This window comes from Theropithecus gelada, chromosome 4 (genome assembly GCF_003255815.1).
Source record: "Theropithecus gelada isolate Dixy chromosome 4, Tgel_1.0, whole genome shotgun sequence".
In the NCBI taxonomy this organism is placed as follows: Eukaryota; Metazoa; Chordata; class Mammalia; order Primates; family Cercopithecidae; genus Theropithecus; species Theropithecus gelada.
In genome coordinates this window covers 120,075,882-120,100,350 of record NC_037671.1, presented here as the reverse complement: position 1 = coordinate 120,100,350, position 24,469 = coordinate 120,075,882, and the positions used below count along the sequence as shown (strand labels likewise).

The window sequence follows — 24,469 nt, the reverse complement described above, 5'->3', positions numbered from 1 at the left end:
TTTTGCAACCCTCAGTTTGGCAAAAATTAAGAAATAAAGAATCCTGATGAGACTTTTGTTTTGGGTAGAATGAAAGAGACTGTGGCCGAATAGCTCCCAAGAAGAATAATTGGAAAAACAATAGGAAAGACAAAGTTAATTTATTTACAGCAGGGAGCTACTGAAATGACGAAGATTAATGAAACTAAAATCTGAGAGAGAGGAGAACTGAAAACTGAGACAATTATCTGCAGCCGTGTTTCCATGGGGCAAACACTGATAGTGCAAATTTGCCAATTCAGGACACTATCTGGAGGCTGAGTGTATTTGTTCATTCTCACACCACTATACAGAACTACCTGAGACTGGGTAATTTATGAAGAAAATAGGTCTAATTGACTCACAGTTTCACAGGCTTAACAGGAATCACAACTGGGAGGCCTCAGGAAACTTACAATCATGGCAGAAGGCGAAGGGAAACAAGCACGTCTTACCGTGGCAGAGCAGGAAAGCAAGTGAGTGAAGGGGGAAGTGCCACACACCTTCAAAGACTCAGATCTCGTGAGAGCACACTCACTATCACAAGAATATCAAGGGGGAAGGGGGAAGCCTGCTTCCATGATGCAATCGCCTCCCACGAGGCCCCTTCTCCAACACAGGGATTACAATTCGAGATGGGATTTGGGTGGGACAGAGAGCTAAACCATATCCCTGAGTTTCCAGGGTTGGGCCCAGTGGAGAATCAATGGAAGGAGCAGAGGAAACAGGAAATCTTTTGGTCACGAAGGACTGGGGTGAGGAAATGAAAGGCCGGAGAGGCTTCACTACAGGTCCAGCTTCTCCCTCAACACATTTGTTGTCTGCCGTTGGGTGGGTCAGAAAGATTAAAAGATAAGCTGAATACATCTGACATACAGAATAGATTTCCATAGAGTTCTCCAGTGCTGAGAAACAGACTCATCGAGGAGAGAGCTCAAAAACACTTTCATAATCATGTGAAGCTAAAAGGACAAAATTGAAGACTCAAAGTCATTCAAACACATTATCAAGGTTCCCTGTCGAGATATTTTTTCTAATTTTGAAGCTATCTGCAGCACACCAAAAAGCAGGTGATGGAGATCCACCAGATGAAGTGCAATAGTGCACAGCCAGGCTTTCTGTTGAAAGTCCTAAAGGGATATGCCCTATGGTAGACTGATTTTTATCAAAATTGCAAAATGACTGTGAGTCAGCCGAGTCACTGGTTGGCTTATGTTAAGCAGTGTCCCTCTACTTAGCAGAGAAAATAGTAAAGCAAGATAGCACTTTCTAGGGCCTCAGCATAATCTTATTTTATATGTTCACAGAGTCTTATCTGATATAAAATACTATTAGGCATACCAAGAGATAGGACCATATTTCTGGAAAACCTAGGGAAACAGACAGTAGAAGCAGACCCCCATGTGATACACTATTGGAGAATGTTAGAAAATCAAGTCAGGATTCTTAACATTGGTAAGTAAAGGAAAAGAATCATCTATTTGCCTTGCATTTTCTGTTTGAACTCTATCTCAGAGGAACTAAATAGATGATGAGGGAAACTTCTTCTTTAGAAAGGAAATGTAGTTGACAGATACAAAAAGGATGATAGAATTGCATCACCACTTTGAAGTCTCATAATAAAATAATTTATCTACACTCTGATAATTAATTGCTGCTAAAACTACCAGAGGAAAGATTGATGGGATGTTTGTACAAAGTATGCATCAGGATGACAACATCTAATATCTTTGAAAATTGCCATAATAAAAAGTTAATTTTAAAAGTGTTTGAAAACCAAACAGAATGTCTAAAAACCTCATACACTAGTGTAAATTGTGCAAGAACTTTGCAGAGCAATTTGGCAATATATAAGAAAGATGAATGTGCATGCTCAACAAAGTACCAATTCTAGTTTTAAGTAAATATCATGGGAAAGAATCTCCCACGTTTGTGCAAGAAGACATACTTGACAATGGTTATTGCTGCATTGATAAAATAGCAGAATGTAGGAAACAAACTAAATGGTCATCAGTAGAAGAATGGATTATTTGTTGAAGTGTGGTATTTATTCAATTTAATTTAAGTGAGTGAACTAGAGCTATACATACCAACATAATACTGTGCAAAAAGGGAAATTGTTGGATGGAAATGTAGAGTAATGTCAAGTATATAAAATACAATATGCTAAACACTGTCATGTATTATTTACTGACACATAGGAGTATACATGTTGTAAAAGCATTAAAATATGCCAAGCGACAATACATACCAATTTGTCTCTTTAAAAGGAGAAGATTCATATTTAGAATAATATACAGAGGGCTTCAAACATATCCTTAGTATTTTCAAAAGAAAGAAGATTTTAATAAGGCAAAATGTTAATATTTGGCAAATCTATGGTAGTAACTAAACTGAATGTTATTAAATCATTCTCTGTAGTCTCTTACTAGTTTATGAATCTTAATATTAAACATTTTGAAATGAAGCAATATTTTACACCTATATGGAAAAACTGCATTGTGCATATAAGAGTTTTGACATACATGCATGTGTTAAAAGGAAGGGTGGAAAAAAATTTCCGTTTTCAGAGAGCCTGCACACATACTCAGAGCTCCATTCTCCATTCCTATGAACAAATGCTGAAAAACAAATATTAAAATTCAGAAAATAGGCAAAAATGCATTTGGCTTTTGAGAGCAATCAGAGGCACAAATTATGTATTTATCTATAAAAACAACATAAAATAGACTGTACCCTGCTAAAATGGTCTTGAGTGGTGGCTGTCATTCTTTATGATTACTTTGGACAGCTGCTGCATTATTATTTCCATGGTGAGCTTTCTATATTTTTGAGACTGACCATCTGGAATTGTATAGACCAATTTATCTCTGCTAAAAAGTAGATTAACCTCCAAACTTCCATAAACATGCAACTTCATAGACAGCTAACCTGACTGTGTGCCTCACCTGTTCCTGACAAATCCATTCAAAGTCACTGTTGCCCAAATAAAAAAGTCTGGAAGAGAGAGAAAATAAAGTCTAGTTTATTTTCTACTAGAAGTTATTGACATTCTTAAGTAAGGAAAGTGGTTAAAGTCAACGAGTAAAGTGAAGGGAAGTTTGAGATCCTATGAAATAAGTCTAAGCTAAATACACACTGATATTTAAAATATCTGGGTCTTTTGTCTGTGTCTTTATTTTTCCATCCTTCAAAATAAGGGTATTAATAGCAATGGCTTATGGCTTAGGCTGGAATAGCATTTTGCTATTTGAATGCATTTTCACAATACCTTTTCAACAATCCTTCTTTTTTTTTTTATTTATTTATTTTTTTAAATTTATTTATTATTATTATACTTTAAGTTGTAGGGTACATGTGCATAACGTGCAGGTTTGTTACATATGTATACTTGTGCCATGTTGGTCTGCTGCACCCATCAACTCGTCATTTACATCAGGTATAACTCCCAATGCAATCCCTCCCCCCTCCCCCCTCCCCATGATAGGCCCCGGTGTGTGATATTCCCCTTCCTGAGTCCAAGTGATCTCATTGTTCAGTTCCCACCTATGAGTGAGAACATGCGGTGTTTGGTTTTCTGTTCTTGTGTTTGCTAAGAATGATGGTTTCCAGCTGCATCCATGTCCCTACAAAGGACGCAAACTCATCCTTTTTTATGGCTGCATAGTATTCCATGGTGTATATGTGCCACATTTTCTTAATGTCCATCAGTGACAGATTGGATTAAGAAAATGTCAACAATCCTTCTTTAAGGGTGAAAAAATTGAGTCTGAAAGAAGTGATCATACAATTGGAAAGTGCCAGGCCTCCTGACTCAATGTCCAGATATCTCATTGCTAACATCATACTGAGTAAAATTTATTTGTAACAAATTCTGACTTTATTTAAAAAATAAATATTTACATAGAAAGTGGGGAAGAATGGGTGACCTGATGTAAATAAAATAACATATTAAAGCAAAGTCATACAGAGTTAAGTATCTCTCAAAGACAGATAGGTTGTTATATCAAGGAAGATTATTTGGACAATGGAAATACATGGGTAAAGCTATGCAGAATCCATCAGTGTATGATAAGCAGTGACTTTACAAAAGGAAGAAAGAAAAGGAAAAAGGAATGGGAAGAGGAGGGGAGGAGAAGGAAAGGGAGAGGAGGGAGGGAGGGAGGGAAAGAGAGGAAGGAAGGAAGGAAAGAAAAAAGGAAGGAAAGAGAGAAGGGAAGAGAAAGAGAGAGAGATCTTTGCACTTTAAGAATAAATTGAAGAGGATTCTTTCTAACTAAACTACTTCTGGGGTTTCTTTAAATCCACAGCTTCTGCCAAAAGATTCAAGCACAGATTTGGGACTTATATTTGACAAGCCCCCATATGCTACATTTTACCTCCAAGCTTTTACTCTGGCTTGCTGAATCTGTGGTTGGTTGAATATGTGGTTTTACAATTACTAAAAATACCCTGAAGTCAACCTCTTTCTCTCAGTTTTTATGCAGTTGATAAAATGGCCACTCTGGCCTCAGATTTTACATGGCTTGGCCTGTAACCTTTAATAAAACACTCCTTTCATAAAAGCAAGGTCTGTACGCAGGGCCATTTATATTTCACTGCAATGCAAAGTGAAAGTCAGAGACCAAAAAAAAAAGGGATCATAAAGGAGATGCTTTATTGTTGTTGTTTTTTTCAAATCTCTCCATCAATAGTTAATTAGGGTGTCTTTGGGATTACTCAGAGTTACTGTGTGAAGCTTGGCTGTCAATATGCCTGAAAGCCTCAAAGGAACCACAGAACTGTCCCCTAACTGCAGGAGTAGTTTAAAGAGGGAATGTAAGTCACAGAGGCCACAGAGCTTCCTGTCCAGTTCCCGGGAGACACAGAAGTACAGATGCAGCCCGGGTACACCACACTGTGCAACTGTGCTAAGGTCAGTACATCAAGTCTCTAAGTTGTCAAGGCATCCCCCGACCCCTTGTTTTTATCATTAGACATCCCCAGCAGGCAGGACCAGCTGCATTATTTGCAGGGCCCAGTGCAAAATGAAAACACAGAGCCCCTGATTCAAAAAGCAGGGGAAGTGTTAACGGTACTGCATTATAAAGCCATAGCTTCTCTTGATTTGTCATGGTGTTTTGTATTTTTCATTTAGTGCTGTGTTCCCTTGTGTGGAGCAAATGAAGTCCCACCAGACACGGCCGCCCTCATTTTGTGACTGCACGTGCATGGCCCACAGGCTGCCAGGTTCCCCTCCAGCCAGTTACTGGGCAGAGGCCATGGGGAAGTTGAACCAGTTCCCTTTCTTTCTCATATGCCTCTTGCCTCAGTCCATATTAGACAGGCGACTCCCAAGGGTATTGCAATAACAGTGCAGAGACATCTAAGGTATCTGGATAAAGGATGGGCAAGAGGCTTGCCACTGCGTGTTGCCTACCAAAAGTGTAGTGGCACTGCCAGTCCAGGGCGGAGAAAACCACTGCCATTCATTGTCTTGAGATAGTGCAGGGCACATACATCAGACCCTGATCTCGTCAGGACTTGTGCCCAACCCCTTGTCAGTGGTGGGCAATGGAAATATATGGGTAAAGCTATGCTGAATCCATCAGTGTGTGACAGAAAGGAAAGGAAAAAGGAATGGGAAGAGGAGGGAAAGAGAGGGAAAGGGAGGGAAGATGAGGGAGGGAGGGAAAGTGGCAGTGATTTCTAGGCAGGAACAGGTAGTGGGAGGCTGGACAGGGCTGAGACCCAGGGGACAAGAGTCCAAAAAGCCCATAGCCTGTCCAGAAAGGCAGGGAGGCTGCAAGATGGGGGCCATGTGTAAACTGAGGCTCCCAGCGCATGCTGTATTTTCCCATTGACCATCACTTACAAAACACAAATTAAAAGATAACATTATTATGAATTTCAAGAGGATGATCACAGAGCACTAAACATCAAGTGCAGGGCTCTTTAGAGGGAGGGATTGTGTTTGTCTGTCTGTGCTGGTTACAGGCCCGTGAAGCTGGTCCTGCCAGGGCCCCAGTTCCCAGTGCCAATTGAATAGACCATGTACAGACATTCCTCAAAAGTAGAATTAATTAGAGGGTCAAGAGCATGCAAACAAGGCAACGCTTGATGCTTTGAGTGTATTTTCTATCTTCTTTCATGAGAAATAAAGTTGTTTGAATATTATTTTACATATTACTTCCCACTAACTTCATTTATATATTCAGACATACCTTTACTCCTGATCATCTCCTTGCTAACATTTTCATTGTTTCAGTGATCTTTGTGATTTCAAGTGGGCATCTTGAATGTCAGGGGCATATTACCTTGACAAGTTTGATAGCAAGCAGTGTCTCTTTTCCTAAGTTTCTTAAATGAATGGATTATTGCAGTAATAATGAAGTTACACCAAGGTGTCTCAAATTCTTATTTTTGGATGAGGATTTCAAATTACTGTGGTTAGATCATGCACCTTTAAATGATTTCGTGAATGGTCCAAACTTGATGGAATCGTACATATGGATTAATTTTGTTGCTTCTCTGTTACATTCATTGTGCTTTGGAAAATCTTTTCCTGACTTATACATTCAGATCAAATCCCTTGCTTTCAGGTAGTGAACATCTGTTCCAGAGTATTCTTTTTTAAAAGTTAAAACTCACAGCTCTTCTTCCCAGCATGTGTCATGCCTCAGCCTGAAAGACTTGGAATGGGAAGGGGCATGGTCTCCTCCTGCAATACCTCTTCCTCCTCTTTCTTCCGAGTTTTCACTCTTCTGTCTACTTTGATGGGAAAAAGAGATAGAAGAGAAGGAAAAGGTCTTTGACTTGCCAGGAGCCATTGTGGTCCTCTTCCAGGTTACCCTGGACAGTTGTTACCAGGATCTTCTGGGTAGAGGGTCAGATGTTGACTCATAGAGAGCACTGATGAGTTTGAGGAGCCCTATAGGGAACTGCATCACTGCAGAGTCCCCTGACATGAGAGATTTCTCTCCAGTTGAACCATCCTCATCCATACCACCTGTAGCATGTGCTGATAGTTCACCCTAAGCATCTTGTCCCTGAAATTATTTTCTATGACAGGCAGCCCGCTTATGTGGCATGACAGCCAGACAGCTTTATCCCACCACCTTCTGCAGTGCTAGCTGACTTATGGGAAAAGCACTTATCCTTATTCCAAAAAATGATGGAAAGACCAACTACCCATGGCTGCCCATCAGCCTTGTCATATTTAGCCAGTTCTCTTCTCCATCTGCCAAAGGGGCACAGAGGACAGATTATCCTAGGTACTGTATAGGGAGACATCCAATTAGGGAATGAGATGATATTCTTCCCTTGTACAGATTCTTCCAGTCTCAACAGGTGGGTCTCTTGCTGCTCCCCATCTCTCTACCATTGGACACTTTCTGTCTTGTGAATGCCAAGAGATAAATGTGACTTTATATGAAGTGACAGCAATGCATTCATGATGCCATAATATGCAGGAAAATTAAGAGTGCAATTAAGTCACAGTGTCAGACAAACTCTTGCACTTCCTTTAAGAAGGGTAGAGGGCGGGAAGAATCAGCCTACATCAAAGTGAGTATAGGTGAAGTCCACTGCCACCAGGGATAAAGAAAGGTGTCAACAGTGGAGGGAAAGAGCCAACCTAGGATAGACACACACAGAGAGAGCAAAAAAACATCTGCCACTTGGAAAGAGATGCACCCCACTGACATGGCTTTAAGAAATAGCCTGGCAATAAGAAACAGCCAGGCAGAGCAGAGACCATACAGGAAATGGAGGTGGAGGCAATACAGAGCAAGGCTCAGGGCCAGGCACTGCCTGAGTGGTGGACTTGCCATATCTGTACACATGTATAACCCCCTCGCTCACTGGGTGTCTTTTTCTTTTCAATCTTCAGGAAGAGGCAGCCAGAATTCTCGCCCACCAGCCAATGTCCGTCGGCACATGTGCAGCTTTGAAAACCCCCACACTGCAGTGAATGTGTAAGAGAAGCTGCATGGAAAATCTAGTGTTTTGCCCCTTGCTTTCTCTCTCCTGGGTTTTTCCACTTTCTAACATGGAAACAGATGTGATGCATGCCATCAGAATGAAGAATTCATTTACGTGCCATGGTTTGCACGACTGCCTTAAATTTATTGTCCATCGTTCTTAAAAGGACACTGTCAAGTTGTTCATTTAGTCTTTTTGCTTTTTTATGTTTTGATGCACTATTTTTTTTTTTTTTCTGATTCTGGAGATTCACTTTTGTTTGTGACTCCCACTCACAAGCTCGAAAGTGAATTTTCCCCCTTCAGAAATTTGTCAGCTTCTCCTTGGCAAACAGAGCTCTTTCTTTTCTTTTCTTTTTTTGCCTTTTTGCGGTTGCACAAATGTTTGAAATGATGCTGTCTGCACTAAAGTAAAAGTCATAGCTTGAATTTATGGAAGAGTTCTATCATGTCAGTTTGCGGGGGTGGGTGCCAACATGAGCCTCTGCTGGGTGCCTCCCACGCCCTGGGGAGCACAAAACAAAAGTTTTGTGTGTCCCACAGAAAGTACACTTTACAAAAAGGAAAAGCAGTCATTTTCCTAACATTATGAGTGATTTTTATCAGATTTCCTCGTCTGATAAAAACGATGCATGTTTGGTCTCATTTTTGACCTTTAGATCTTGACAGTGTCTTTTTAAGTTAACAAAAGAACATAGACCATGTTCAGTTCGTTGTGCACGGAGTCTGTGGTCATTTTCAGCTGTTCCTTTACAGCCCTTCAAACTCCTGGGAGAGTCAAAGGTACACATTCCTGCAGCAGGAGGGAGTCCACTGATGAGGTGCCTGTGGCTTGAATAGCTCTTCAGATGAGAAGAGCCCGATTTTTTCAAATGTCTGCTACTGAACCTGGCCATGGAGGCTGGTGAATAGGGCCATAACATCTCTTCCCTTCACTCAGTGGAGTGCACTGGGAAGTCTGTTGTCTGCCTTTCTGCTTTTCCTCATACAAGCCCAAATAGAAAGAGTGTGGTCTCCACCAAATCATATTGATTCTTAGAGGAACAAATACGGTAGTCCTGCTGGTGTTCCAGGTAGTAACTGAGAGGCGTCTGTACATCTAGGCCAGAGCCACTCTACTGTGGCTGGATGAATTCTCTGTAATTCTCCCAAGCTCAGAAGGCACTGAGTGTTTCTTGCATCATGGGGTGAGTCTAACCAAGGACACAGCAAGGAGATTCTAATTGTGAGAGCTGCTGGCTGCCTGTCAAAAAGGATTGATGGGAATGGGTAGATGTGCTTGTCTTATCATGACAGCAGGGCCAGAGAGAGAGGAGAGTTGACTGACATTTTGTGACTAAAAGGTGAGTGCCTAAAAGCAAAAGTAAAAGCTGAATGTGGTACCTCCCTGGTGGGTGACAGAAAATAAAGTAACAATCAGCAAAGCTAACAGACTGGCCATTAAGAACTTTCAGAATAGGATCTATTCAAACACTCCTTCTTCAGACCATAAAGGATTAGGAAGAGATAAGTAGGTTTAAATCTGTGCACCATAGACTAAACTAAGACTGGATATTTTTAGCCATGGTTGTTCCTGTTAAATTTTTTTTTTTAAAGATATGTTCTTCTGTGACCTTCAGTTCCCACTGTTTTTGTGAATAGGCAAGGCAAAGAGATTAGTGATGACGGAAATAAAGCTGCCTACTGGACCATTATGATCTGTCTAGATCTATCCTACTCCTGAGAAATAATCCCAACAGAGCAATGCAGCTGTAATTTTTATCGCAGTTAGAAAATCAGCGAATTTTCCAGTTGCAGGAAATATGGCAGTTGCATTTCTTTGTTGGGAAATCAGCAAATTGGAAAATTTACCAGTTTTCCCATTTCCCAGGGTAAATTGTGAGAACTCCAGGTAGAGCCGAGGAGCATCAAAATCTCTTACTATTAAGAGATTGTTTCTGGTAGCACAAAGCATAGAAGAAATAATAATGTTTGATCTGAAGTTCCTTTACAGGGAGCATAATTTACATTCATCTATACTTCCTGAAGAAATATAATCATATTTGTTATACCTCTGCTAAAGCAATGCCATGGTACCAACATGTTGTCTTAAATAGACTTTGGTACAAGAATTTCTTAGATCAGCCAGTAATCATGATTACATTGGACCAAAGACCATTCAAAATGTACTTGGAAAAAATTTAGTATCCATCAGAATTCTATTCTTTAATATGAAATAAATTGAGCAATTTTCTCGGAAGAGTGGAGCCTCTACCCAGACAAAGTTTATGGTGCCTTCCATACTTTACTGAATTTGATTAGGTAATTTTATCTCTGAATGTCTTTTTCTTTATTGATCAAATGAAGGAAGCACAGGTCTTAATAAAGGCAAACTGATTTTCTTTGTATTGTATTTTATCTGGTGTCATATAACTTGAGGATGTAGGATGTAATTGATGTAAACATCCTAAAAGAAGAACTGCATATTTAGACTTCGTGATATTCTCTAATTTCAGCAAGCCAATGGCTTTCTGACTAGCTTAAGATGAAGGTAGAATTAAAGGGGAAAAGGCTAAGCTTCACAATACTATTTAAGATGTAATATCAACAGAAACTACCACGTTCTCATATAATTAGAAAGCACATTCAGAGATTCTCTACCTTACAGCCAGTGATGAGTCAAAAAGATGAGAAATTGTAATTATGTTCAGATAGGCCCCCAAGTTTGAGAATACATTCTAAATATGTAGATTTTTCTGGAAGGCTTTCAAGAAGTGGAGCTGGAGTCAGTGGGAGTCCTTTGTATTGATGACAAACTTGGGGTTGCCTGGGAAAACAGAAGTCTGATTCAACTGGTGTCAAATAGTTCTTAGGCCTGAGATTCTACAAGACCTACTTCTGAAGCTGCACTGGGGTACCAGAGGGCTGATGAATGTGAAGTTGAACTATTTGGACAGTTGTATTTCCAGCATTCCTTTGGGAAAGTTTTGGTGGGGTCAGAACCTCCCCTTCCTTGACAGGCCTCATATTCTAGCTGTAGCTGCAGGAGCCAGAGCAGAACTGCCCCAAAGCCTGTGCCTTTTGATATTTTTTCTTGATGAACCAATTCTCTCCTTCCTGGGACTCGATGGTGTTTTCTGTTTCCATTTTCACTTTCAGAGAAAACAAAGACTACCCTCCTCAGGTTCCAAAGAGTGAGCCTCTCTTTCTTATGCGAAGGTCTTGCATTATCTGTGGGCTTTCTGGATACTGTCCTTATATCTGTTGTGAAGCTATTCAGCCTAGAGGCAAAGACTTGATTTGGACATAAGAAAGACAGGTGTTGTGTAAGCTTCCCCTTCAGGCAGCTTGTGCAGGAGGCTTCCCTCCTGATGATCTGAAACACCCACCCACTGTTATTCCCATTTTAAACCTCTCTGGATCAGAGAACAGTGTACTCTGCTGATGTAACTAGTACTTACTGAAACAAATAAAACAGACAGGATCACTGAATGCCAAAGATACACTAATCTGTTTACACCACCCACTCTCAACTCTCAAGAGTGCTGTAAATATTGGGTTTTCTGTTTGGGGGATTGAGATAGTTATCTAATGAAAGAAAAATCAAAGCAAGATCCTGAACCTGTTGTTGCTGGAACTGCAGCCTCAGGCCTGCCCAGATGTCCACACAGTAACTATACATTATTCTATACATTCTGTAGGCCTAACAGTGTTTTCCTCCAATTGAGCCACCTGAGATATTTACTCTAAATGCTGCTGCATTTGATCTTCAAATATGAGATTGTTTTAGGTCTCAGGTCTGTCTTTTGAAGTTTGAGCAAAAGGTTCGGGTGCTTTGTAACAAGTACGTGGTGTTTTCTAAACCAGATTGCTTTTCCTAAGATTAGGAGGCCAAATAAAATTAAACAATAGAAGGAGGAAGCTGGTGGCATAAGCAGAAACAATTAAAGTTATCTGGGATTAAATAAATATCATTTTGCAGGGTAATACTGTATTTTTATAATGTGTTTACTCTTTTTTGATATAAAGGGATTTGATTTTATATATTTTTCTGTTCTTAATATCACAGTAGTTGGTTCCCAGCCTTCTCAAATAAGATACTCTCGTTTCTCAACAAAACAGTTCTTAAGCCTTCACCTGAATCTATTATTACTAAATGTACCTCTATTCATGGCCATTTGAATATGGAACAAAATAAAAGCTTCCCAGAATTTAGTTACACATGTATTAAATAGCACACTTTATTATAACAGCATCCACATACATTTAAAAACAGCAGTGCGTTGTCTACAAATACATAATATTTATTCAGTCTAAAAACAATGCTTAATGCAGGTATAGATACATGGACCTTTCAGATTATCTATGGACCACAGGTAAGAAATGACTCATCCCGAAGGACCAAAGTTTATACTCAGTGCTGCAAGGTCTGTGAGATGATACATTCCTTCTGCTATCTTTGGTTTTTAAAAAGCAATTCGTTTTGTCCTTGAAAAAAAGATTATGCTAATTTTGTTAATCTGATAAATGCCCTGAGGCGTGAGATCTGTTCCCTAATTAAATAGTACTTTACAGCAAATCTAGAGCAAGACTGAGGGGAACGACAGTTACCAGTTTTGAAGGCCATAGTGAAAATGTCCCATCTCAACAATAAAAATTGGATTTAATTAAAATAGAACTAAATTATTATTATATCTCTCTGCAACATGATTAATAATACCGTTAACTTATGGGTGCTTTTGATTTAAAAAGAGGCCCGCATAGAACCTGTGGACAATGAGGAAAACAGCCCATGTGAATGAGTGGGATCACCTTAGGGCTTTCCAGGAAACAAGCTACCTTTTTGCTATTATGTGTGGAAACTAAGGGGCAGCTAAGCCTGCTGGTTGAATTAGAGGCAGACTAGTTCTCAAGGGACCTGTTTTTTTGTTGTTGTTGTTTTTATTTTTATCATTTTATTTTATTTTTTTTAACACACATACACACAACCAAATAGATACAGGATAACATTTTGTTTAAGCATTTTTCTGGTAAACATTAAGAAGATATTTCCTAACGCCTATTAAGAAGTGGGAAGGTGGGGAAAGAAACATTTTTTTCTTTTTTCTTTTTTTTTTTAATTTTTTATTTTTTTTATTATTATACTTTAAATTCTAGGGTACATGTGCACAACGCGCAGGTTTGTTACATATGTATACCTGTGCCATGTTGATGTGCCGCACCCATCAGCTCTTCAGCACCCATCAACTCGTCATTTACATCAGGTATAACTCCCAATGCAATCCCTCCCCCATCCCCCCTCCCCGTAATTGGCCCCGGTGTGTGATGTTCCCCTTTCCGAGTCCAGGTGATCTCATTGTCAGTTCCCACCTATGAGTGAGAACATGCGGTGTTTGGTTTTCTGTTCTTGCGATAGTTTGCTGAGAATGATGGTTTCATTTTTTTCATTGCCATTTAAAATGATGCAAATCACTGAGTTGGATGTTGTATGTAGTAAGACATTCTTAAGGAGGGCAAATAAGTTTTATATTTGCCTTTCTAGAAGAGGCATATTGAATGCATAAAGAGAAACAAAGTGTGTATAGTGGTAGATGAGGGGGTTGTTGGGAAATATTAAGTGAGGGATGAGCTTACCTAGAGTTTTAAGCTCAGAACAACTGCGGATTCTGGCAGTGATTCTGGCTGGCTGGTTGACTACCTGTTCTTGCCAGGAACGCTACTGGCCTGTTCTTTAGTTTGTTCACTTCAGAAAAGAGTCAGCTATTCCAACAACATAGTGTGGAAGTCAATGAGACAATTTTTTAAAACTTTACAAGTACTTATACAGTCTCAGATAAAGTGTAAAGCATATATTTGAAAGAAATATTAACTTTGATATAATAGAGATGACCTTTTTTTCCTAGAAAATTAAAAATGCAGTGTAGGTTATCAGATATATGGAGGAACCACCTATTTCCCAAATAATGAGGTCAACACTTCTAACTGTTTTATCTATTTTAGAGCCTTTATATCCAAAATTTTCTATAATCAATATCAGACTTTTACACTCATGTGTACTTATCTGTCTCACTTTACGTTTCAAGATTATAAAATATGAAATGTCAAAACATTGCCTTCATCATAAATGGTGCTCACATATAATTTTTGAAGTATTCGTTCTTATATTCTCAAGATGATTAAATAAACCATTATTTAAACTACTAATCATTTCCTACATTTTTTCCAAACAAAAAACTAGAATATAGTCTATTTCACACCTCCACTTCAAGAAAAAAAATATTCCTTTTAATGTCACACATGTGTTATTATTATGCTACTTTCTCTGTCATTTTACCGAGTACAGAGAAAAAGCAGACTTCTTAAAAAAAAAAAAAAAGAAACAATTATTTCCTGATTTAAGGATTACCACCGTTGTTATTAATAGAAGGCTATGGTAAGGTACCACCATATGCTAAAAGTTATACAGAAAAGAAGCTAAGTCCAGAAGTAAGATCAGAGTTATTACAATAGGACAGAATTTGGGGTGTATGCCACAGTACATCTCATTATTTTCTTATTCAGGGAGAAACTCCATATGTCTGGTTTTCTGTGGGTGCCATGAAGATGAGAGTTGATACGGCTGGGAGACTGCTGGCACCCTAAGACTTTTCTTCACCAAGGCTCAATGAGTAGAGGTCTTTGTCTCAGTAACTGCTGCTTTGTCTCAATCATAATCTTGTTCCTAATGTTCCTAGTGTGAAAATCCCAAACTAGTTGCTGTGAATCAGGGCCTTTATGTGAATTGTGATCCACTGTATGTGTGAGAAATTATGCATTGAAATGTTTTTTAAAAAATCAAAAGCTACGAAGCTCATAAATTGACCATGAGTCCGAGTTTTTCTGTCATCTGCTTTTTTATGTTCCTTATAGGTACCCTGTGTGATCACGCCACCCTGGTCATGGGAAATACTTGCATATGAGAATGGGCAACTGAGAGGATCTATTTTATAATCCCACAACACAACGAGAGTAGCTTTGTATGTGGTTCTTAATTTGTCCCAAGGACAATAGCCATTATTTTGGTTGTTCATATGTAACTAAGATTTTTTTAAAAAAAGTTTTCCTCCATCAGTTGGGAGTTTTTCAAAAGTGTGTGTGTGTGTGTGTGTGTGTGTGTGTCAGAGAGAGACAGAGAGGGAGAGGGAGAGAGCGCAAGGGAGAAAAAGAGCTTTGTGAAATCTTAGACCTAAATGAAAATAGCTATTTCTACAACAAACTGGCTTTTCTCCTCAACAACTTTTCTCACGGTCAATATTTCCTTCCTTGCTCGGGATGGAATCACTGGCTGCAGCTCCAGTGGCATCCCGTGGTAACTACAGCTCTTGGTGTTCCTTTTGTAAGAGGCGGTATGGGGTGCTAGAGCAAAGGCCTACAGCAGAGACAGCAGTTAAATTACATTGAGCTAGGTTTGCATATGTTTTATATGTATTTTATCCTGTGTGCATGATCTATCTGCAAATAAATCCATCTCTATTTTATTCATAGTTCTAATGGCAAGTCTGTGTCATGGTCTGAACCAGGTGGAGGACAGGTGTCCAAGGGACAGCACATGTGGCAGCGCCTCTCTGTGCACGTGAAGACTAATGAGACGGCCTGCAACCAAACAGCCGTCATCAAGCCCCTCACTAAAAGTTACCAAGGCTCTGGCAAGAGCCTTACCTTTTCAGATACCAGCACCAAGACCCTTTACAACGTAGAGGAGGAGGAGGATGCCCAGCCGGTTCGCTTTAGCCCTCCTGGCAGCCCTTCCATGGTGGTGCACAGGCGCGTGCCAAGCACGGCGACCACTCCGCCTCTGCCGCCCCACCTGACCTCAGAGGAGACTCCCCTCTTCCTGGCTGACCCAGCCCCCGCCAAGGGCTTGCCCCCTCTTCTCCAGCAGCAGCAGCAGCAGCCCCCTCCACAGCAGAAATCGCTGATGGACCAGCTCCAGGGAGTGGTCAGCAACTTCAGCACTGCGATCCCGGATTTTCACGCGGTGCTGGCAGGCCCCGGGGGTCCCGGGAACGGGCTGCGGTCCCTGTACCAGCCCCCGCCACCCCCGCAGCACCTGCAGATGCTGCCACTGCAGCTGAGCACCTTCGAGGAGGAGCTGGTCTCCCCGCCCGCGGACGACGACGACGACAGCGAGAGGTTTAAGCTCCTTCAGGAGTACGTGTATGAGCACGAGCGGGAAGGGAACACGGAAGAAGACGAACTGGAAGAGGAGGAGGAGGACCTGCAGGCGGCCAGCAAACTGACCCCGGAGGATTCGCCTGCGCTGACGCCTCCGTCGCCTTTTCGCGACTCGGTGGCCTCGGGCAGCTCGGTGCCCAGCTCCCCCGTGTCCGAGTCGGTGCTCTGCACCCCTCCCAACGTGTCCTACGCCTCCGTCATTCTGCGGGACTACAAGCAAAGCTCTTCCACCCTGTAGGGGGGAAGGGTCCACGTAGAAAAGCAAGACAAGCCAGAGAGCTCCTACACCTCCAGAGATGTGCGAACAGCTGCGGGGAGAAACCTGGGAGTGGGGGACCTCGCCGGGAGGAGAGGAGGAGACCGCTGCTGCTGCTGCCGCCTTAAGTAGGAAGAGAGGGAAGGACACCAAGCAAAAAATGCTCCAGGTCAGGATTCGGATTCTTGAATTACTCAAAGCCTTCTCTGGGACGAAAGGGAATTCTGACAAAGCACAATTCCGTATGGTATATAACTTTTATCACAAATCAATAAATAATGACATCACAAACATAATTTCCTCTTTTGCACAATTGTGCATAGATATATATATGCCCACACACACTGGGCCATGCTTGCTAAGGAACAGCCTACGTGGACATGCCAGTCGGATCATGAGTTCACCTGATGGCATTCGGAGTGAGTTGGTGGAGCCGGACAGAGCAGGTGCGCGGAGGGGAAGGGCCAGGCCAGACCCAGCCCAAACGGATGATGGGATGATGGGACAGCAGCTCCTTGCTCAGAAACCCTTCTCTCTGCTGGGCTGACTAGACTCCTCATCTTCAGGAGACTCAGGAACGGAGCCGCACAGGGGTCTCTCTTCATCCACCGCAACCCATCCAGTGCCAGCTTTGAGACTGCACTTGAAGAAAGGTGCATGGACCCCTGCTGCTCTGCGGATGTCCTTTATTTAGGAAAACAGGAATAAGAGCAAAATTATCACCAAAAAGTGCTTCATCAGGCGTGCTACAGGAGGAAGGAGCTAGAAATAGGACAATCCATCAGCATGGGACTTTGGGGAAAAAAACAACAACACATGATCAGCTTCTCATATTCCATATTCACTTATTGGCGATTTGGGGAAAAGGCCAGAAGAAGAGATTATTTCGAGAGTGGCGGGAACCCTTTTGTGGATTAACTTGTGTTTGTGCCAAGCGGGCTTTCCATTGACCTTCAGTTAAAGAACAAACCATGTGGCAAAATTGTTACCCTTCCACTTACTGTAGCAAATAATACCTACCAGTTGAACTTCTAAGATGCGTATATGTACAATTTGGTGCCATTATTTCTCCTATGTATTACAGAAACAAATCCATCTTTGAATCTAAAGCTGTACTCATAGCAACTATTACTGGTTTAAATGACAAATAATTCTATCCTATTGTCACTGAAGTCCTTGTAACTAGCGGGTGAATGTGTTCCTGTGTCCTTGTATATGTGCGATCGTAAAATTTGTGCAATGTAATGTCAAATGTCAACCTAGTAGTCAATCTAACTGCAATTAGAAATTGTCTTTTGAATATACTATATATATATTTTTATGTTCCAATAATGTTTTATACATCATTGTCATCAATATCTACAGAAGCTCTTTGAAGGTTTGAATACTATAGCTCAATGTTTTCATATGCGACTTGGATGGACATTTTTCTTCTAAGATGGAACTTATTTTTCAGATATTTTCTGATGTGGCGACATGTTATTAATGAAGTGGTTTGAAAATTTGTTATATTAAAAGTGCACAAAAACTGAGAGTGAAAATAAACGGTACATTTTATAAGCTTGCACACATTATTAAAACATAAGATTGAACAAAGCATTTAGATTATTCCAGGTTATATTAGGTTTTTTAAAAAGATTTTCCACAGCTACTTGAGCGTCCAACATACAGTAACATCTAACTCAGCTCATAATTTGTAAAATCTTTATCAATCACATTTTGCCTTCTTTTAATTTTTATGTTCATGGACTTTTATCCTGTGTCTTTGCTGTCATAACTTTTTGTTTCTGTTATTTGCTGTTGTGTAATATCCATTGACATGTAATCCACGTATTCCATCTTTACCATCCCTTTTTACCCCCAATAAAAGGATTTTTCTTGCTGTTTTGATTTCTTCTATTATTTGTGGAATGAATTCAAACCCCCTTAAATATCTTTGTTTATGCCTTATGTTCAGTCATATTTTAATATGCTTCCTTCATATTGAAGCTTCTGATTTCTCAGCCAAAAATCATCTTAGAATCTTTAAATATCCAGTGCATCATTTGTTCAGAATTTAACATCCACTCCAATGTTGGAGGATTGTATTTCTTATACTTCTACTGCCAAGTTTAGTCAGTTCCACACCAAGAATGAACTGCATTTCCTTTAAAAATTATTTTAAAACACCTTTATTGTAAAGATCTCATGACTGAGATGTGGACTTCAGTTCCATGTTTTCATTGTAAGAAAGCAGACAGAGGAAAATCAATGGCTCCAGTGATTAATAGATGGGTTTTTAGTAATTGACAAATTCATGAGGGAAAGCATATGATCTCTATTAGTGAATCATGTTTATTTTTTACTCTTAATGCCACTAATATACATCTCTAATATCACAGGGCTTGTGCATTCAGATTTTGTAAAAATTAGAATAGATAAGGAAAACAACTTATATTCAAGTATAAGATGATATTAGGTTGGTCTAAGACATTTGGTGAACATGTTCATTCAACTGTGATCACTTTATTACTCTGAATGCCTATGATTATTGTGATTACGGGGTCTCCTGAATAAATAGAGTATTAGTCCTTATGTCATCATTGTTCAAAATTGGAGACGTACACATACATACCCTAGACCAAGAGGGCCGAAACTCTTCACCTTAATGTATGTGCTGATACAAGTTGTTCAGCTTCTTGTAAACGTGTTTTCCTTTGGCTTGTTACTGCCTTTTGTCAAATAATCTTGATAACGCTGTATAATAAATATTTTCTATTTATTAAATGTGTATGTTCTTTCTCTGTAGTCTGTGAGAGTTATAATAATAGAAATAGACCAGTAGAAGAAACAATTCCAAGGTTTTGATTTGACTCAGAACATGTCTTCTGGGTGAAAGCTGGAGAATGCCACACAAGATCTACAGATTAAGTAGGTGAGAAGTACAATTTGACCATGAAGAAGTGGTAGCTCATGTTATAGCAGTTTTAAATGAACTCCAAAATTAAAATTTGCGGTGCCCTTGGCAGATATTGTCATTCGTCTTTTTGATGAGGGTGTGAGGCTGAACAAACTCCTGGCATTCTAGTGGAGCTCTGGGGGCAAATGCATCCAATGGTCCCGGCTTTGTTTTATTCACACCCTGCAAGGCTTTTCTTTCCATGGTTCACACTTTAGGGGGACCACGTTTCCAATCTTACAGCTTCTCTTCTGTTCACCCTAAGTTCTACTCCTCTACATTTCAACAGACACTTCATTGGTTCCCAAACAAAGGAGTCTCTGTTATTCACATTTTCTGCTATGAGATTCCTGCAAAGTAAGGCATTTCCCAAGTATCACTCAAAAAGAGAATGTGATGGTACAAGGACCACACCATGAGATTCGGTATGCGTTTTGATGGCAGGAGCAAGCACCATACAGGAAGTCTAATGTTGAAGAACCAGAAACAGGGGCTGGGACACCAGAGGTTTCTTCAATGTGCCTAAAAGATGGAATAATAAATTATGAAATGTTTGTGTCTCAAGAGGAAAAGTCATAAGAGAGAGAATGAGAAACAAAAATAGGAAAGAAAAATGATAGAGAAGAAAAAGAAAAATGTTGAAGATCCATAGTCCAAAGACATATCCAAATGTCATGGTAGGTCACAAAGGACTCCATTTGGGAGAGTCCAGAAGCTTTCCTTGGACAATATGGAAGGCATTTGGAGAGGCAAGGATTAGGGTCCAGATGCCATAAATGATGTATGAGTAACTGCCCCATGATTTCTACAGAGAATGCCCTGTGAGGGAATCAGAGAGAAGGGAAGCAACACTTTTATAACCTGCTGTGTTCCAGCCACTGTGTGCTAGGTTCTTTGAATTCATTCTCATTTAATCTTTCCATTACTGCTGTCATATAGAAACTTTAGATAACTGAACTAATGCACCTCAAATTTCTCAGCTAGTAAGTAGCCCAACAGGGCTTCTATCCTCATTTTCATCCAATATAGAGCCTGTTAATTCATGTTCCTCTCCAGAGCCCAGGGAAGAATGAAGGACGTGGTTCCTTTGTGCTTGGGATCAATTTTTCTTTCTGATTTCTGAATTCAGGGCAAAGCACATATTCAATAAAGGTTTGTTGAGAAAGTATTATAGAAAATGAATGTTATAATACCATATAGTTTTCCCAGCTCAATTCCCTGAAGATTTATTCCAAGATCCTTATGGGGTCCAGAGCTCTATATTTCCACCTACTAATTCTAACTCTGCCAGCTGGAACAACACATGTTTTCATCATGAAAAGCAAGCTCTCCTTTTGGCATCAGAAAGAGCTGGCCCATGGACAGCAGGTCCCCCTTTCCTGCAGAGTCCATTGAGCCCAACCAGAGATCAGAGTTGGGTGTGGAAGACAGTGTCCTCTGCAGAAGAACTGCAGGTAAGACATAAACTACTGAAGTGGGACATCAGTTTAAGTGAGGGCAACATAAATCACCCATGGGAAAAGCAGGGGCAGGCTTCCTTTCTTAAAGAAGTATCTGTCTTCAGACACAGGCAAACAAAACCAATTATCAGGAGTTGGAGAAACATGAGTGAGAGGAAGAGCTTTGGTAAGGACTTGAACTAATAACACCAGAAACCTTGATTTTGGGCTTGATTTTCCCAGGGCAGCCTCAGAAGAAAGACTTATTAGTTAATAAACAAGAGAAATGAAGCTTAAGAATGAAGATAATAAAAACTGAAAAGGAAAATAGTGACAGAGGCTTACAGTTGGAAGTAAACTTAAAAGTCATTTAAAATAAACTTTCACCCTGTTTAGGATTCCATTCTCCTGTGTTCTGTTCCTCTTCCTAGACAGCAAGAAGCCACCACTGATGGGCTGGACTGGGTACAGGGCCAACTACCTGCACTTGCTGTGCCAAAGGAGAAGGCAGAGAGCCTTAGACACTGGGAGAAGAAGTCCAAAACCACATTGTTAAACCATAATGCTGGTCAGAGAGCAGAACTCAGGCCCAAATCCAGAATGGAGGCATGACAGGAACCAGGGAATCTACGAGGAAAAATCATCAAGGCAGGCAACAGGGTGGTAGGCTAAGAAATTCTGCAGATAAAATGCTAGTGACAAAAATGAGCTTTTCAGAGGATTACATATGTAACCAGAGTTTATTTTAAGGGTCAGGATAGATTTAGGTGACTTTTTTTCACCTCTGCCTAAGTATTTCCAGAGACTAGAATCTTATATTTGATAAGGGAAAGCTTTACTTGTTAGAAAATTCTTTCCTTTCCTGAGTTGAATATTGCTTTTCTCTAATTTTTCCTTAGTTCTGCCTTTTAGAAAAACACTGAACAAATTTAGTCCACTGTGCACATGACTTCCCTTCAGCTACTTGAATACAGTGATTATGTCATTCTTTAGCAGTTTATTCTTCAAGCCAAATAGCTTCACTTCTTTCCATTGTTAGCTTTGTTATTGTTTTACTAATCTCCTAATCAGGCCATGATCATATCCCAATTTTTGAATATGCTTTAAGAACATATTGTATCCAGAACTGGACACAATACCACACATATACTTTGACTCTCTTTAATCATTATTCTCCTATTTCTGCCTAAATTTGTGTTAACTTTGTTCGCAGTCTTGCCACATTTTGAGTTCACACTTACCTCAGAGCCAGCTATAACCCTTAAGCCATTTTTATATGAATTGCAATAAATGGATATGAATATGAATCTTTTCTTAAGTTGAATTTCTCCAGAAAGAGACCCTGAGAGGGGGACTTTCCCACAAGTTGTGTACTGGTGAAGCAATCCCTGGAAGCTCTGGTAGAAGAGCAGGCAACAGAGGAAGCAAACAATATGCAGGCAATAAAATGACATTACCATGCAGGGTTGCCACCGTGGGAAACAGGAGTTCAGTCCTGCTGGGAACTCTGGGAGACAGAGGAGAACCTGCCTCACAAGTGTCCCTACTCCCTCTGGGGCAAGAGAATTCAGGGTAGCAATTGGAGCAATTCCTGTCAATCATGGTTGAACGTTGCTGGGGAGGGAGGTACATGTCAAATTCTAGTTACTCCCTGTGTGTCCCAAGTGCAGGCTCCTGTCTCCAGAGAAAGCCCTCAGGGAAAGAGTTGCAGATGCTAGAGGTTGGACATTTTAATGTTGGTTTGTGTGAGGAAGGTAGGCACCAAGGGGATGTGGTCAGAACAACAGAGTACCAGCTACAGATATGATTATGGAGAGAAAGAAAGGTGGAGGCAGGGGGGCACAGAGAGAGAGAAAGAGAGAAAGTGGGAGGATATTTCCACACACGTAGATAACACTACAAATAAAGACTTGAAAACAAAGACCTGAATAAGTCAAAGCAAAGGTATATCAAAACACTTGTAGTGGGAACAGGCACTTCTAGAATCACCCACAAAGACTACTATTTCTTCATAGCAAGGAAAATCACAAAAGAAAATTAAAGTGAAACTTGCTTTAAATAAGTGTGTTGTTAGATTCTGGATTACTTCCATGCAATGATTCTTTAAATTTAGTATTATTCTATTACAAAAGTAATAAAACACATTGTAGAAAATTGGGAATTAAAGAAAAAACCTATAGTCATATGATCCAAATAGATTTTATTTTTCCTTCTAGTGACTTTCATGTAAGTTTCATTTTAACAGTTAGAATCAGCTTTCATTTATATTAGGTTCATGCAAAGGTAATTGTAGTTTGCAGTTTTTGCTTTTACTTTTAATGGTAAAACCCAGTTACCTTGGCACCAACCTGATAATTGGATTTCCTGCTTTTTTTTTTTTTTTCATTTAGCATTATGACCAACAGCAGGAGTTTCCACTTGATCAGATCTGAGGAATCACTTGTTTATGGAATTAGACAAGTCTCCATCTCCCACAGAATCAGGAAACCTTTGGGAAATAATTAATACCTGGTTCCTAACTGAGGTTCAAATATATAGCACCATAACCAACAGGTGGTAGTATCCTGGGGAAACTAGGTTATGGAGAAAGGCAACAGATGGTGTGAAAGAAAGAGAAAAAAAGAGTTATGAGAAATAAATGAGAGATCTCATTTCTACAAAAAAAAAAAAAAAAAAAAAATAGCCAGGTGCAGTAGCACACCTATAGTCCCAGTTACTCTGGAGGCTGATATGGCATGGGAGGATCCATTGAGCCCCAGGAGCATGAGGCAGCAGTGAGCCATGATCACACCACTATGCTGCAGCCTAAGTGAAGTGATAGGACAAGACCCAGAAGAGGAAAGGAAGGAAAGGGAAGGGAAGGGAAGAGAAGGGAAGGGAAGGGAAGGGAAGGGAAGGAAAGGGAAGGGAAGGGAAGGGAGAAGAAAAGGAAGGAAATAAAAGAAGGAGAAGGAGAGGGAGAGCGAGAAGGAGAAGAAGAAAGCATGATATCTGGGCAAAAATCAGCCACAAGGCTTGGGTGGTGGATGGACAGAAGCAAAAATTAAACTCATTAGATCCTGGAGCAGGGATTAAAACAATCAGAATCTACCACCCTCAGCAACAGAGAAGGCTGTGTGGCTCAATAGTAAGAACGTATTATGGGGCGTCAATAACGAAGTCAGAAGCAGAGGGTACCTGAGTACATGAGCTCTTAATGACAGCAAGGAAGAGAACCTCATAGGACATAAGATGTCAATGCTGTATAAGCATTTCCTCATGGCCAACTCAAGCCAGGAATAGATGGCTAGGTGCCTGTGGACAGATGCATGGAACAGCCATAGGAGCAATAAAGTATCCATAGGCAAGAGCAAAAACAGCATAAAATTAGCAGCTGAAACAAAGATGGCAGAGATACAGGCAGTATGCAAATTATATGAAGGCCAACACTCTCCCTTCTCCAAAGACTTAGCACAATTGAGACATGCCATGGGCTTTGCCATGTGGCACACAGGGGGCTTGGGTAAATCATTAAAGTGACTTGCTTAGTATTCATCAGCTAAAAGGTAAAGCATTGAAGGTATTTCTTACTGACATTAATAAAAATGCTCCATAAACTTCATTATGTGAATACATCTTAATTTATTTAATCATTTCCCTATTTCTAGACACTTTGATTATTATA

At 40.2% G+C, this 24,469-nt stretch overlaps 1 protein-coding gene across 1 annotated transcript in view; it reads left to right on the top strand.

Annotated features, from left to right (window-relative positions):
- Nucleotides 1-17,042, top strand: part of GRM1 (glutamate metabotropic receptor 1) — a 169,679-nt gene extending 152,637 nt beyond the window's left edge. Inside the window, exon 9 of the mRNA XM_025382365.1 lies at nucleotides 15,483-17,042. Coding sequence (XP_025238150.1) covers nucleotides 15,483-16,410 — 928 coding nt within the window. The 3' untranslated portion in view covers nucleotides 16,411-17,042. The remainder of the gene's footprint in view (nucleotides 1-15,482) is intronic.
- Nucleotides 17,043-24,469: the final 7,427 nt, after the last annotated feature.